The 16398-nt window shown below is 35.5% G+C and overlaps 1 protein-coding gene across 1 annotated transcript; it reads left to right on the top strand.

The window, feature by feature from the left end:
- Positions 1 to 302: 302 nt before the first annotated feature.
- Positions 303 to 14881, top strand: LOC113505539. The gene is made up of 4 exons (XM_026888306.1): positions 303 to 1148; positions 3338 to 4270; positions 12628 to 12727; positions 13415 to 14881. The coding sequence occupies exons 1-4, from the start codon at positions 953 to 955 to the stop codon at positions 13548 to 13550; spliced, it is 1365 nt and encodes a 454-aa protein (XP_026744107.1). The 5' UTR covers positions 303 to 952; the 3' UTR covers positions 13551 to 14881.
- The last annotated feature ends 1517 nt before the right edge of the window (positions 14882 to 16398 follow it).

The raw sequence follows: 16398 nt of genomic DNA on the forward strand, positions 1-16398 counted from the left end.
ATCATATGAGTAACTCTGATTTACAATAATGTTCACATGCATATCATGTAGTACACGACGTTAATACCAATGCGCAGTGTTTATTGTCGCCTAAATATATTTGCCTGACAATAAGGTACGACCAGGAAGTGAGGTCTGAGACCTTGCTCCGAGTTTGGGACCTGAAGTAGTCAGGGCACGTAGGAGACGAGGAAAGTTATGAGGAAGATTAAATGAACTGCCGGACTGGCGAGACAGGTTGAGGAGTTAGTATATTGTTCTTCCTGATAAGCCGAATTATAAAATCTGATCTGGGTTTAGTATTAGGATAGTCAAAGGATAGAAATAGCTTTTGAATATATAGTCCGGAAACTCCTCAGCATATGACAGGTAGCGTGAAGAAAAACTTTCTCAATACAATGTTCTATAATTACAATAGCCGTATGTTCGTCAGGTAAGCGACCTTGGCGCGTGCGCATAACGACGCGCCGACCAACATTGTTCCTTCTCTCATCCAGATTAGCATGGCGCTGAGAGAACACAATAGCGCCGATAACAGACACAAATAGGACGAACAATCCACTTACATAAGTTGTGTTTAAAAATATACTGCCCACTAAAATAGCCAGCCTATTGATAAACAAATCTAAACGTTGAACAAAGTGTGTTTACAAAACTATCTCTAATGACATGAGCGATTCACTAACACCTAACTACAATAGATTATAATAACACACTCCAAATTAAATTGACGACAATCTATACATAATTATACACATTATACCAAACACCATAAGTGTTGCCAAGAACGTCACTATAATTGATCGATTATCCATTTTCAAGTTGGAGGCGATCCAAAACCCGGCCAAGTTTAGTGTCGGGAAGTGTCAGCGGAGTACCACAGTGACGTGCAATGGTGCAAGTGTAGGGTAACAGTGGAAAACAAGTGCTATTTATATCGTATGCGTGATACATGGTCGGACAGATGATGTGGTTCAAGAGAGAGCCGAAGACGGCCGACAAGTCTGAGAATGGAGTGGTGGGGAAGCTGCGGAGAAAGAAGCCGGTCATCCTGAAGACCACGCGCGAGTCCAGCGAGAGGGAGACCTCCACCGAGAGCGACAAGGAGAGGAGACGGTACTCGGACATCCTCGATGTAGTCTCCATAGGTTTGTATGCATCATCGAACGCAAATCAAAACAGGAATTCCTTGCCATTTCTCAAATCAAAAACCCGTTGAAAGACGTCTGGAATGCTGTAAATTTATGTAATCAATTCTCGCCTGATATAAATAATACAAAACAATGACGCGGATGGAGCAATCTCACGAAAATATCGCTCGTATAAAAAACGCGTCTGAAATTTGACCGCGCCTGTCAATCTTCGAACAATGATGTGTAATTATAACGAGAGCTGTACGCGTATATTTTTTTCTTGCTTACCTTGGTCATCGTCCATCTCTTTTAAATAAATCTTTCAAAATAGTATTTAATTCAAACACAAAATAAACCGGCATAAATTAGCATTGATACTTTTGGCTCCTATTCTCAAATTCGCTCCTAATTTCCGATAGCATTACCGCTGGCAGACTATCGTGTTTTCATTAGTATAAAAGGCACTATTAGTGTCAAATACACACGCGATCACTATTTAGCGTAGTCCTAGTGACCTGCTTTACGCATAACGACCTATTTAGCTTTTGAACACTCGCAAAATTATAATAAAACATTTCTATCGTTGTTCAAAAGTAATATAATTAAGTGGTGCGCACTTTAGTACTAAATAGGTCTCGCGAATAAAATAGAAATGTTTCAACATAACTCTATCACGCCTGACACATATAGGACTTTGTTAAATGAGTAATATTGTTCGTTGCTTATTATTTTCCTGTTTGTTCTCACTCTAGTATAAAACTCGTCTAATAGCAGCTCGTAAAAACGTTTAGGAAAGAGGTTACGCAAATTTTGCAATTTTAAAGAATTCAACATAAAAAATACTTCTTTAGAATGTATTACAAAAAGAAAGTAACTCGGAATTCACAAGCAATGTGCTTAATATCCAAATAAACGAATCAAACCAAATATATGCTCAAACAAATCACGACCAAACGCAGGCAAAACGGTCAGACGGTGAATAACCGTCCCTGGTGACGTCACTCGGTTCACACCTGATATATAACGAGCAGAAGGAAAACACGCAAACGTTTAAACTTACTAACATATTGCCTCGGGCGAAGACAAGGCGGTTCCAAGAAGACCTTTTTGCTGTATTTTTCCCTCAAAGATACTCGAAAGTTAATACAGATTAAAATTAGTCACTATGTAATACCCCGATCCCAAAACAAACTTACAATATTTTACACTTGTAAATGTTTTAGGTGAATATTTCATGTTAAGATACGATTTAAATAAAGTAATGTGATCGGGGCTTTCAATGATCAAGGCTAAAGACAAACAAAATAATCAAAGTTTGTTCAAGTTGCACAACGTAGTACACACCTTAATCTAAAGGTAGTTAAATATTTATAGAGTATGCGAGATTACGGCTGAGATTCACTGCGTCGTAAATACCAATGAATTAAGATAATACGACGCTATCTGAATTAAGTAACACTGATGGCTTATCTTAATCTGTTTGATTAACTTGTGGTAAAGTTAACTTTCTACCACTTAGTTACAGTAGAAACTTTATGAAGAGGGCAAATACGTATAATAATAAACTGAGAATAACATTCTGATAACCCCCTTATCGCGGTTTAAATTTAATAAAAAATACCCTGTAAAAATGTAGCATAAATCTGTTGTACTAGACCGATAAAAACACTAGGAATCTTTTTATGTATTCACAAAAATGTAAGTAATTTTAAACAGAACGATAAACGCTCTAATGTAAACCGAATATCATAACTGTCGGAGAGGATTGCCAAACTTTCGCATAAATTTGCAAACAAAAGATAAAATACATAATCAGTTCGTTACGTTTCTCTAATCTCTGTTAACAGTTGAATTATGCAAGGGAAAGCGTGATGCTTAACGTCAAACAACTACAACTTAAGTAGCATTGTATGTTAATACTCGTTAAGCGAACCTCTGTAAAACACTCGCGCACCCGCCGCCGTATGACTCACTATCTTGACATTGTCTCGGATACTATCAATCGGAAAACGACATTTTTTGCCCTCAGCCGGGTCATTGTTCAAGTTTTTATATCGCACAGACGTCTTAAGCGCTAAAATAGTAGTAATTATCGATTAATTCAGTAATTACAAAAGAACAGACAATTGTTTCAATAATTAATGGCAAGGATTTCTCGCGTAACGATGGCAGAACAACCTCATGACGTGATGTGATTTTAACAGAGAGACGAGATGAGAGCGACGAGTCTCTGTACGAGTCAGCGGACGGGCACAGCGACGCCATCTCGGCGAGTGATGACGCCCTGCCGCGGTTCGGCAAGACTCCAACCATCAGCAAAGAGTCACTCAAAATAGCTGTCACAGATGAAGAAGTAGACTTCGCTAAGACTAAGAAAGGACACAGAAAAACAATGTCCTTATCAAATCCCCTAGAAATCGTCAGGAATTTAGGAGACGAGTGGTTTGAGTCAGCAAAGCGGGAGCTAGAAAAGAGTTCAGATAAGAAGAAATCCAGAGAAAGCCTTTGGAGCGAGGAAGATCGAGATTCTATACACGGGTCTACGATGAAACTCGATCAGATACGAAAAAATAGTAAAAAAGAAGACAAGAATCAAACAAATAATAGAAAAAGTAGTACAATTGATGCCCCGAAAACTAGAAAGACAAGTAAAGGCTCATCAGTTAGTGCTTTAAATTTCTTGAGGAGGAAGAAGACTCCGACTTCTACAAAGCCCGTAGAGTCGGTCGCAGAAGACGACAAAGGTATAAGTATAGATGAAATCTTAAATTATACCAGATTGTTCTTGGAGGGTGAGAAGCGATTCGCATCCATCAGTGAAGCTAGACTCGTAAGACCAGTAGAGACTGATTCAGAGGACGAACAACCTACGCCCAAACAAATCGCAGAGCATAGGAGAAGGTTGAGCAGACAGACTTCAAGAAGTAAAAGTAAGGTCAGAGGAAAGAGTCAATCATTAAAAGTCAACACTTTGAGAAAGTCTCATAGTGGCACGTTAAAGAAAGGGAAGAAGAAAAGTGTGAAGGCACCCTCGGGAAGAAGTCGGCAAGCCAGTATTGTGGAACAGACTCCTATCGCTAAGAAGAAACATTCAGATTCATCAAAACAAAACTCTTGGCTGTTCAGTGGATCTAGAGGTGAGTCAAAGTAATTGTAATAATTATGATAATTATGGTTACTATTTCTTTTTTGTTTTATGCCAGTTGTAAAATTTACTTTTCGCGAATTTGTAACTCAGGTCTAATTCTTGTTTATTGAATAAGCTAGTTCATTCGCTAATCACTCTACTTGACCTTTTGACTAATGTCGTTCAACAAATCGAACAAACCTTTATAATAGTTTTGAAAAATGTTAGTCTTGAGAGTTAGTACTGAGAATGAGACTTCTATCATCATTTATTGCATTTCTCAGTAACATATGGTCTGTTATCTTAGCACGGTTGATAACGCGTGACCTTATGTCGTTGACGACTCGCCGCTGTCCACTGCTATGTTAGATCATCATTCTTTTGTTTTGTAACTTTACACTCCATTTCATAACCCATGTAACGTACATTATGTGTCAACATAACTAATTCCCATAAATCGAAACCATTGTTTTCAATTATCGCTTCTTTATCCTCTTCAACATTTTATCTTTTAGTATTTTATTTGCTATATTATGTTTAATATTGTATTGTTCGCGAATGAAAATAAGTTTTATTTTCTTCTGTAAACATAAATATTTTGGACGTGCGCGATTAGCAGCTTGATCTGATCCCTTATTCATGATGTTGACGCGCCGAACCCATTCATAAACATGAGAGTCCCTCACTTTACCTTACTTGAGAATTTTCTTAACTACACTTGACTTGAAATTTTTATTTATAGACAATAAAACCCTGTTTTAGTTTTTTTTTTCTGTACTAAATGAATACGGTAATCTCTAAGTATTGTTGTCGCGATCTTCAATACCGTAATTAGTTTCTTGTAGGTCCAAAGACGGATCTGTGAGCTAACATCATTCTTAGAAACATTGTTCAATGTCCACGGACATTCTTGTAATAGATTATCATGGTGTTATTTATCGTTTAATCCGACAAATACCTTTATGTTATTTATTATGTACGTTTTATGGTAGGTAGTATCGAACCATTTAAATAAGTCGATTAATTTGACAGATTCCGTGATTTTACTAAACGTTTTCCCACAGTTGAAAACATCAGGCCCATTTGTAGTCTTATAATTATATTTTATTAGCTATACAACATTAAAATCACATTTCAGCATTCCAACCGTTATAAAATTTAATCATAAATTTAGTCTGTTCTAGTTAGGTCATCATAATATCTGCACATTATTTGTAGAACATGACATTATCCGTGAAATGTTTTCGTGACCCCTTTCCATAATGTTCGAAGCGTCAACACCGTTTTTTACTTACAAATACCCCATTCAAAAGTAATATCTCATTGATGTTTTATTACTCATGCTCTCCGTCGACATTCTTGAGAGATATAAATTATAGCGAATGATTCTTATTATTATCATATAATAAATAATGTCAGTTATAAAATCACTGAATTTGCATCCTTTTAACACATTATATGCTTGGGACAAACTCAATGAGATGTTTTTATAAGAAAACTAAATTTCGAAATTGTAAGCAATTGAATATTAACATAGATATCTTAAAGCTTTCGAACAACCTTTACGATCGCAATGTATGTAGGTTTCGGGAAAATAAATTCACAAAACCGATCGATAATTTGTTATTTACGAGCGATTTACATATTACGCTCGAGTTAAACAGTGAAATAGAACAATGTGTTAATAATTTGAGAAACGATCCATAAAATATGCTGCCTTGCCTCTACTGTGTTGTCGGCGTCCAGTGTCGTGTACTAGTATTTCATTGTTTTAGTTGAGAATGAAAATGATACATTACAATACAGTTAAAATGATAATTACTGCTTTAGCTCATTGCCTCATCAATATTTTTAAAAACTTATCTCAATGCTTTCATTATAAATAGATTTCGAAATAATTAATATTTGAAACATTCATTATAATTGATCGATCGTCTACGATACCGTTTGTTCTTGTTAAGATAATATGCAAATAAATTTCAATACGAGTAACATTGAATCTCGAAACTATGTCACGGTGCGATCTTATCCGAACCAGTTTGCTGTTCAATTGTCCATTCAGATATTAGCTATCTGCTTAGCTATTGGCACCTTCGATCGGCATTCCTACGCCGTCCATGACCTGTCATAGTAGACTAATGGTCGATTATACCGCATGCCTCGCATCGCGGTCAGGCGGCCGGTACTGCCGCGATGATAACTCGGCCGCCTATTGACGGCTGTCCACAATCCTCGTTACTTCTAACTGGGTGACACGAATCCTGGCCTCAGCTGGATTTATGTCTCATGTTTTGTGACTTATATTGATAACATCGATTAGATTTCGTTTCGTTTGCTTTTTGAAGCAGCTATTTAACATAGTTCCAGCTTTGCTTTTACAAGTAGTGCGAATCATAACTTCTTTGAAAGCTTACTTCACATCACGGCCCACCTTTAATCGATTCAGTTTTACCAAGTTATTTAAGTCTCGGCTAATTGAGTTGATCCCGAGAACCCGCTTGTCCCCTACTAACGTTAACTCGATTGATATGCGCGCGCCAACTCCGGAAGTCTATATAAATAGTGCGAGCATTGAGTCACACACCCCGAAGCGTCCCGCATTGTCTCGGCTGAGAGGTTACCAGCTAATTTTGGATATCGTAATAGTAGGGGACTTCTGTACCGTCGAGCTTTCTTCGAACCGACGATTTGTTCGCTTCGATGGTTTCCTGATTATTCAAAATGGAAGTCTTCGTAATAACGTCTTCCAAAGTGGTGCTTCATCATACACAGGAAGTTTATTGCAAAGCCGACAGTGAAAGAGCGTTTAGTAGAAGCTTTGCCAATGAATTTTACTAACACCCAGCTTTAAATGATTTATAGTTATCGTGCAAGATTGCTAAAGATTTGTTACGACTTGTATTGATGGATTGTAGTTTATATGTCTGTTGTGTTAGCTATGGATATCACTTAGTATTCTACTCGGATCATCGGCGGTGGGTTTCCCTGCGTCGTTATTTTCTGTTTCGCTTTGTCGAACTCGTCACGTGCCTGTTAATGTCCTTCTTCGAATAAATTAACACTCACTGCTGTTATTACTTCCAACGATTTTTCAAGTTTGTGTATAATGTTGCATTCGCTTATTGTTATTGCAGTTCTCAATGTCATTTACTATTAATTTGTTTTCCTTATGTTTATTAGTGTCAAGGGCTCCAAGGATAGCGTCTGGTTTGGCTCATAAAGCATCGGGAGTGACATCATTGTTATTAATCGTATTGAAATGAAGTATTGTGCTCGATGACTGCGGCATCTGTTTCTGTTTCTAAATAATAAACAATAGCATTCAATGCATCTGTTTTAATATGCGCTAAAGGATTTTTCTTTTCACTCCTGATAATTTTTATCAATTAAGATAAATTTTATAATGCTTTCTAAAAAATGTACAGGTATTTGGAGAAAATGTTGATCTTCTGCAAAGGCGCAAATTAATTGCCATGGTGCAAATTGTCTTAACAACATATAGGAAATATAATTTGTATGATCTGATAATATTATTCTAAAATTAAGTGTTCGCGAGATTAATGTTTATAAACACAATTATGACGCGGTTCACTGGAATCCAAGAGTGCGAGCCTTGTATGTAAACGATTTATTTGGGCCATTATGAATATAGAAATTAATCTGAACGTATTTATTTAATATGATCGAACACATCTTTCTAAAATGCAGATGCATTATGATTGGTAAAGTAGGCCAGGGATTGTAACAAGTCTTCTTTTAGACCAAAAGTGGGAGTGTCATTGACTTTCAAAAAACACAATATTTGTGATGGAAACATATGAAAATACTCGCTTACGTTGGCGTGAGTCAGACCACTTCAAGCAAACTATTATTCATGCAATTCTGACAGCAGGTATCCGAGATTCTTTTAATACATCTCTGAGACTAATACCTAGTTATTTGCAAAAAAATCGCCGATTTAAAGTCTTAAATGAGCTCGCGTTCTGCTAGCTGATACAGTAAACCAACATTGATGGCATTACCCGAATCGTTCCTCATTCCGTGCCAGTTTATTTAAACGTCAGTGCTTGGCTTCAAAAACTCATACATGTACAACAATGTTTATCACTTTATATTTACAAACATTATTTTGAGCCACTGCCTCCGCCCACTGATTGCAAACGATGCAGTTTTGGTAACGGGTCGATGACCAATCGAGGTGCCTATGACGTAAGCACGTCATTTTCGCATAACATTGGAATTGGAACCTTGAAATGTGCGAAAAGAGTTGCTTGTCGTGTGACAAGTTTTATGGCTCATCCTCGACAAGCCTTGTTTTTTATTTAAAGGAATTTAAGCTTTATTCTTACCACAGTAAGACGTTTAATGGTGAAATTTGTAAAGATATTGATGGTACTTGATAAAATTGATTGAAGTGGATGAATAATGCTGCAAAATCTATTGTAATCCGCTTTTAGCTTGGGAACCTATTATTACTGCTGCAAGCCATTTTAAAAGTTCATTATAATCTTTTGAATGTGCCGAGAATATTATAATTTCCTTTTTATTGGTGCGAGATACTTTTTTTTTCTCTTGAGTTATGTTTAACAAAATGTAGTCATTTTCGTGTGGGACTTTTTTACTTTTATGTTTTAGCTCAAGCTTTTGTCTTAAAATAAAATAGCAAGGATTCAACAAAAGCAGATTATATGACGCATTAACACCATATAGAACTATTAATTACGTAAATTATTCTCTTTACGTTACGTTGCTTTATACGTATTTAATTAACCCAAGTCTTCCACACAGCAAAAGGTAAAGCATTCTCCTGTAATTCTTCTTTGTTTCATAAAAAAACTTAGTCGCAAACATAAAGGATAATGTATATTGTGCACATACTATAGAGTATAGTTATGTATCCTTAACGGCCGGCCCGCGGTGTGACGTCAGCGCTTAGATCACCACTAATTGTGAACGTTAATTTGTATGGTGCGGCGCACGCGCAGCTCCTACTGTTGTATGGGAATATTCGCGAACGGAAGCTATTGTATTGTGAGGGATTAGAGGATGGGTGATGGATAAAATATATTGTTAGAGAATTATAATTTTATGCGGACTGAATATCGGAATCTTGACTGACCTTCGAGAAGAAGATGATTTAATGATGGATAACAAAAGTAGAAGAGTCAAAATTAGGAAAAAAATAGATCTCTTATACTTATATTTTAATAAGTTATATCTCTATACCAAGTAGGGTATAATTATGGTATACCCATTAATAAAGCTCACAAAAGAATTGCATCTATTTGAAATATTTCGTAAAATTATGCTTCATTCCCTAAGCTCGTGCTTGGCAAGAGCCATTTATTCCTATAGCTAAGAAGCTATAAGAATAAAAACATATTTTTAAAATGGCAAGAATATCGTGTGATTCAATAGTATGGTCGCCATGTGTCACTCGTGAATAAAGTCACATGCAAGCGTGAGCTTCACGTTGCCAGTGATTCGAGTAATACGGAAAATATCCTATCTTTGTGTTTTAGGAAAAGGAAATTAAATTATTACTAAGTATTTGGTTGAGGTAAGCAAATCATCTTGCGTAAAATGCTGGATGAAACTTCTTAACACATTCGCCGTCTACATTGGCCAAATCAATTATACAATAAAAGTATTCAGTATAAATATAATCTGTAGGGTTAGATCCACGGAATTGAAGATCTGTATCAATTGCCTTGAAATTGAGTTGGTACTAAGCACAAGCGCCAAGTCGTGAAGTGGCTCGTATTAAAATTATGCTGGATATCCTAGTAAAGGGCTGATAGGACTAGGCTACCTAGGCCGATAACACTGGATTACTATTTGATTTGGTATTTGTTCGAAGGTTCCATTTTAGGATACAATCGAGACTCGATTCGAATTCAAATCAGAATCAAAAGCACTAACCAACCAGTTTTGTTAGTAACGCTTGGCTTATAAGGTTTTAAGGGGCCTTTTTAAAATTATATCTGTTGGATAATTTAAATGGTTAGAAAAAAGTGACATCCTGTGATGACTTTAAAGAAATAATTATATCTGCCTTATTAATGTGGGTCCAATACCAGTGTGATTTTAAGGTAATTCAGGAAAAGATCATATCAGCAATGTTTTTATTAAAAAGAGGAAAAGTCGAAACATTAACGTACTTGAATATTTAGCACAAAAATAATTTCGTATAATTTTCATACATTACAATAACGATATCCCTAACACAGGATGGCGGCTTCCTTGTCATCCGTACTTATCAAAATGACATTGAACCATATTATAGTGTAACTCGGCTTGCACGCGAACTCTACTGTTTAGGGAGGCTCGGCACGACACATGACCGAATTCGGATCCCAGCTGATAGCATGTGATGTAACGTTTTGTACTTATCATGTAGTTAGAGGAAGCTATGGACTATACCTAGTTATTGTTGTATTTCCTACTAGACAAGAGATATGTGTAGTTGAACGACGGACATAATGCATTATTGGCATACAATGTTTGTCTAGTGCCTAGGCCTTAATATTTTTGTGACTTCCTCTTATAAGAACCGTTTAAACCGGGTAATTATATATTAGGATTATTTATTTTATATTTGATAAGGTTACTAAATCGTTAAGATTTGTCTCTCTAAAACATACAGTTTGTCACAACAAGTGACATAATGTGAAGTAAGCATTCTAGATACATAATATGTGTATATTAAAGTTGTTATCTTATAGGAACTCTAGAAGTAGGATATAACTCATTATCAGGCCGTAGGCGAGGAACTTGCAGTATGCACTCATTGCTAAAGACTTCCCGTCTCATGTCTATTAAGGCTCATAACACCGCCATCTAGCGGCGAATGGAAACATTAAACATAATGTTGTTTTATTACAGTCGTGAAGCACTAAAATAGATTGATTAGTCACGTTCCTTTATTATTATGGATTATTAATATTTCTTGTAAACGTGTACGCTGGAGTTTACTTGTAATGACTTCTTTATAATACTTATTAATACATAAAATAGTTAGGTACTTCAATAAAAATAATGGGATACTTACCTTTATTTTTTTTTAAAGGATGTTAACATTATTTGATTTAATGTAGAGGAGGAGTATTTTTCTTCTAATTGTTGTTGTTTTTTTACGCTTTTCAATGACAAGGACGATCGCTGATAGTTTATAGGTGTCAATTTGGCGTTTGCCAAAAAGACTCAAGAAATTGTTACTGCTTTTATCCCGTGTGTAATATCAGAAGCCAGTAGGTATATTAGGTGTAGTGTTTCTACGTGTTCTAGTCGTTAAAGGATATGCATTTAATATGGACAATTGTAGGTGTAGCTTAACACATATCCTCAGCCGTGGGCGAAGTTACAGAAAAATACCACTCGAGCTGGGATCGTGGGATGTGATCCTTGAATCTTGGCAAGGTCAAGAAGTAAAGTACTTTTACTTAAAAATAAATAAATGTTAAAAGTTTTATTTCTTTCCTTGTTTGATTTTGCAATATTTATTCAAGTGGTATCAACAAAAACAATCAGATTTGTAAAAGTCTTTAACTCAAGTAATAGGAGTTTTATTAAAGTGCTTTTGAAAACAGTTTTTTTTAGAGAGAATTAGTTTTTCGTTTTTTGAATAAATACTTATGTTAATGAGTCCTGACTAATGTCTTAAATTAAATCGTGTACATAAAGTTTTATTAATTTAAGTAAAGCAAAATTCCTGTACATTTTTTGCATAAATAGCTTTAATACCTATACTTATTACTTCCATATGACTAAGTTTCGACTACGGCGTGTAGTACGCGTGCACTCACGTGGCCACCTCGCCCGCCGACCGTGGCAATGTTTATAATTTATTATTAACGCTATTGTGATTTCATACGGATTTTTCCCTAAGTTCTCAACTTTGTGATGATATTGTATAAACAGTTTCATATCAAACGTTCAAATGGGAAGTTGAACTTGTTCATAAATATACATACTAGGTAATTTTTTCTAGATACATTTTCTGTGTTTTCCTTTTGTGCTATTAGCAGATATTTGAAGCTCATCCTTGTAGTCGGTTTAGTGTTGTTTCTGAAAGGTATTTCTGGCCAAATCATTATTTCGATATCGCTGTACAGTATTGGAATTACAAGATAATATATAAAATAAAACTTATCCTTTTTTATAAAAGGTCTGACTAACATAATACGTTATCTACTAATATCACTAGTAGTTTACTCCTCTCAATCTCCCACTGCTAAAATATTTCCCACGTTATACCTTGCCCCTTGTTTCTCATCCTCAAACGACTCTTAGCAATTCCATATTCCACTTCTATATCTATTTAAACATTCGTGGCTAAATTTTAATCGTATCTATTGTATTTCTCAGGAGAATCTCGACGGGAAGGGTCGACGGATGAGCCGACAGCTCCCGACGCGGACGTCGACACGAGCGACGCCAACAACAAGGAACCTGACAAGGACAATAAGTGAGTACCCTTCAATATCCCTTGAATATATTGGTATACTGTTCGATTAAGTAACGGTGTAAGTAATCTAAAGTCAATAGTCGCAGGTTCAAGACCTGTCTTCATGCACAATTTGTGTATTTTATGGGCAATAATGGACAGCTTATTAAAGGTTGTGCGGTATTTACCGAAGGCGTCTTACCTATTTTTTGTATAGTATTCGTAATAATCCTGATAACGCCACGTACCGTAGGCGTAGTTAATACTTTTTAAAGATTTGATTAGTACACATTTTCGAATTAAAATTAAATAGTACTAAGTAGTAAATATAAAATAGAGATTAATATTAAATCAAATAAACATTCCGCAATTACGTTAAAACAATCGATAAGAATTGTGTTAGCTGCATGACAGTTATGGTACCTGTAGCGCCATCCAGTGGCGAGTGGCCACATCACGCGGTATACTTAGTTCAGCAACTGACCACTAGAGTTCGCCTTTATTAGTTCATTAATGTGAATATACATACTTCTTTTGTAGATTTTAGTAACTCGATAAATTTGAACACTAGATTGATAAATACTATTATTATGAACAGGAAATTATTTTATTTTTTTGTTTTTGTAATGGATTGTAAATTCATTTTTTTTATAAAATGCCTTGTTTATAATTTATGAACATGTAATAATAATAATAATGTGTAATTAGTTGGCGGTCACCGGCGGCGGGCGGCGGGCGCGGCGTGAACCGCGCTGAGAGTTGTCGCGAGAGAGACGCGCCGCGCCGCGGCAAGCACCGCAACGCGAGCGACCCCAACCGGCTCACCGCGCACAACAACCAGTGAGTACTACACATAAGATAATATATTGATGATAGAGATAAGATGTTATACTACCTATGGATTTCAGAGCAAAGACTTCCATTCATCGACAATTTGAAGGAAGAAACTAAGTCCTTCACATATTTTCCTCCATCATATTCAGAAGTCACTTTTTTCGAAGTTTTGGTAGCCTAATATTGATAAGCACTTTTTAGGATGTTGAAACAGCGAATATTAATAATGAAATAACTTCTTCTAAAGGCTCCACTCTTTTTTCCTAATGATGAAATAAACTGTCATCAAATTAAGACGTCCGGTGAATCTGGTGAATTAAAATTGTTAAAAGGAAGAACGTCATAAATATACATAAAGTAATAACCAAAATCACATTTATTTAAAGATATTAATGAGTTAAAATAATGCTTGATTACATACTACTTAATATAAACATGCAAACAATGTAACAATACGTAAAATAATTTTCTCTTAAGACATGTTTACATTGTCGCCAGTAATTAGGGCGAAGGGAAGTGATTAACAGAATTCAATGACCTAACGAAGGTATTCCTGGCAGCTAGCCAACGAGGTATTTAAATATACTCACGTAATTAATCAAGGGTTTTAAATTAATTTTATGAAATTTTTTGTTTCAATGGTGTGTCTTTTATGCGCTGTTGTGTTTTGTTGTTCTTCTAACTCTTATTCTTCTCCTTAATTACGATGAAGAAATATATTTGAATCAAATATTATATGGGACAGATTTTCAAAAACACATACTATTTAGCGATCAAAATAATAATCTTAAAGAGAGCAAAATACTCTTAGTATTTTGTCACGTAGTAAAATCAAAAAATACCTCATAAATTATCATACACACAAAAAATAACATAATATTTGAACAGAAGAATTCTCATTTGTCGTAATCAAAATGAACATGACATGTTATTGATTGTAAATATTTACTCAAAAAGCGTAATAAGAGCGCATTCCTCCCGAAATAGTGCTCTATTCGTTGTCTGCTCCACTGTAACATGCCAATACTTTTGTTTCACGCCGACCGAGCAGACATCAGAAAGCCCTAACTATCACCCCAAACAAAGCAAAAATAAACTTTACACCACTCAAAATAGAGCACACTTTTATATGACACGCCACTCTAAGTCTGGAATGGCGTTAAATTATAATTTTCGACTTTAATGGTGATTGTTGTTAAGTTTATCTCATGTTTAATTTATTTTTATTTGACAACATTATGTTTTGTATTGGTTTCATTATGATTTTAACTAAATAAATTGATAATTCATTAGATTTCAAAGTTCTATTTTCGCAAAACCTTTTTTCGTAATTTTAAATTTGAAAGTTTTTAAAATAACTGGAACCATTGTAATTGTAAAACTTAAAAAATATTAATTTCATGTGTTTGCTCTTTTGTCAAACAAGTTCAATTTAACCTGAACTCTACCTTCAATAAAACACCGAACAAACAAAGGCTTTCATAGTTTGGTCTCAACTCTCAAACACACCGATATATTTTGGTCTTCTTTTCACGTATAACACTGGCTACTGGAAGACCTTTTCAAACTGGCTGGTCCACCCAATACAATCCAAGCAAAGTTGATCTGTCGCTGCGTTATATTGCATTATACCTATGTATCTCTATATCTGGTCTATACGTCCAGTTCCGCTTGATCTTTCGGCACGTAGGTGTTGTATGTAACGAGGTTTCAGTCGGCGTGGTTTGGTTTTGTGCAGGATCTACACAGTTACAGTTTTCAGTACGGCACGCGACGCGATCGAACGCGCACTGCGGCGTTTTCGGGAGCCTTGCACTCAGTGATCATTTTGTGTGAACTTTGAATGAACTGTGTGATTTTGTGATCAATTATGGTTAGGAAATTTTTGGTTTAATGCCATTCAATTTGTAAGTTATATGAAATTTGGAATTTTCGATAATGTTTTCGCGGATGGTTTTAAATTTAATTTTAAATTATTTTACATTATTTAAAAAAATACTTAAAATAGATTAATTAAATTTTACATTTTCTTATCTGCGTATTTTTAATGGTATGCAATTTTGGATTTAATTCAAAATTTACCCCATTTTAGTATTCGTTATTAAGGTAGTCATTTTTATATTTTTCTTCTTTATTTATAAAATTATTTATTGCATACACAACTTTGTTATTTTTCTCTGGGATATTCAGGAGCGTGTCTCTCACTCATAAGGTGTTAAATCCACATATATATGTATAAACACTCATTATACATAGTTGAGACACGCAGTGCGTGCGCTAACAATAGACAATCGTGTGTAGGGTTACATAGACGATATTTAATAACATGGCGACTCCATAGGTTTCCTTATTCCTTCACAGACTAGTTCAGATTCAGGGCCATTCATCTGTACACGTGGATTAAGTGTTGTGAAATTGTTTCAATCAGTTCCATCGTCTTTCATTGGTCTCTATCCTCGTTCCATTGTCCATCCTTGGTCCATGCGATACCTTTCCTGATGACACTATCAAAGGCAAGATTATTCCTTCTTTTTTGGTGATATTCCTAGAGAATATAGATAGATATAGGATGGGTCATATAGAGAAGATAGAGTCCGTTGGTAAGTTGTTCCAAATAGATTAGTTTCCCGAATACCTATTGGACCCGGTCTTCCTCTCTTACAAATGGAACCAGTCTTGGTAATGTCGATAACACTCGCACTTGGTATCAATTATTATCATTGCTACAAACAATTCAATGTAAACCAGAATTCCGACTAACAGAACTCCATACATCACGCTTATACCAGAAGTGCACAGTTAAACTGTCTGCCCAGCTCCCCCTACCCTTATCAGCGCACGGAAGCGACGTCGCGACG

Source organism: Trichoplusia ni, chromosome 26, assembly GCF_003590095.1.
Source record: "Trichoplusia ni isolate ovarian cell line Hi5 chromosome 26, tn1, whole genome shotgun sequence".
Taxonomy (NCBI): domain Eukaryota; kingdom Metazoa; phylum Arthropoda; class Insecta; order Lepidoptera; family Noctuidae; genus Trichoplusia; species Trichoplusia ni.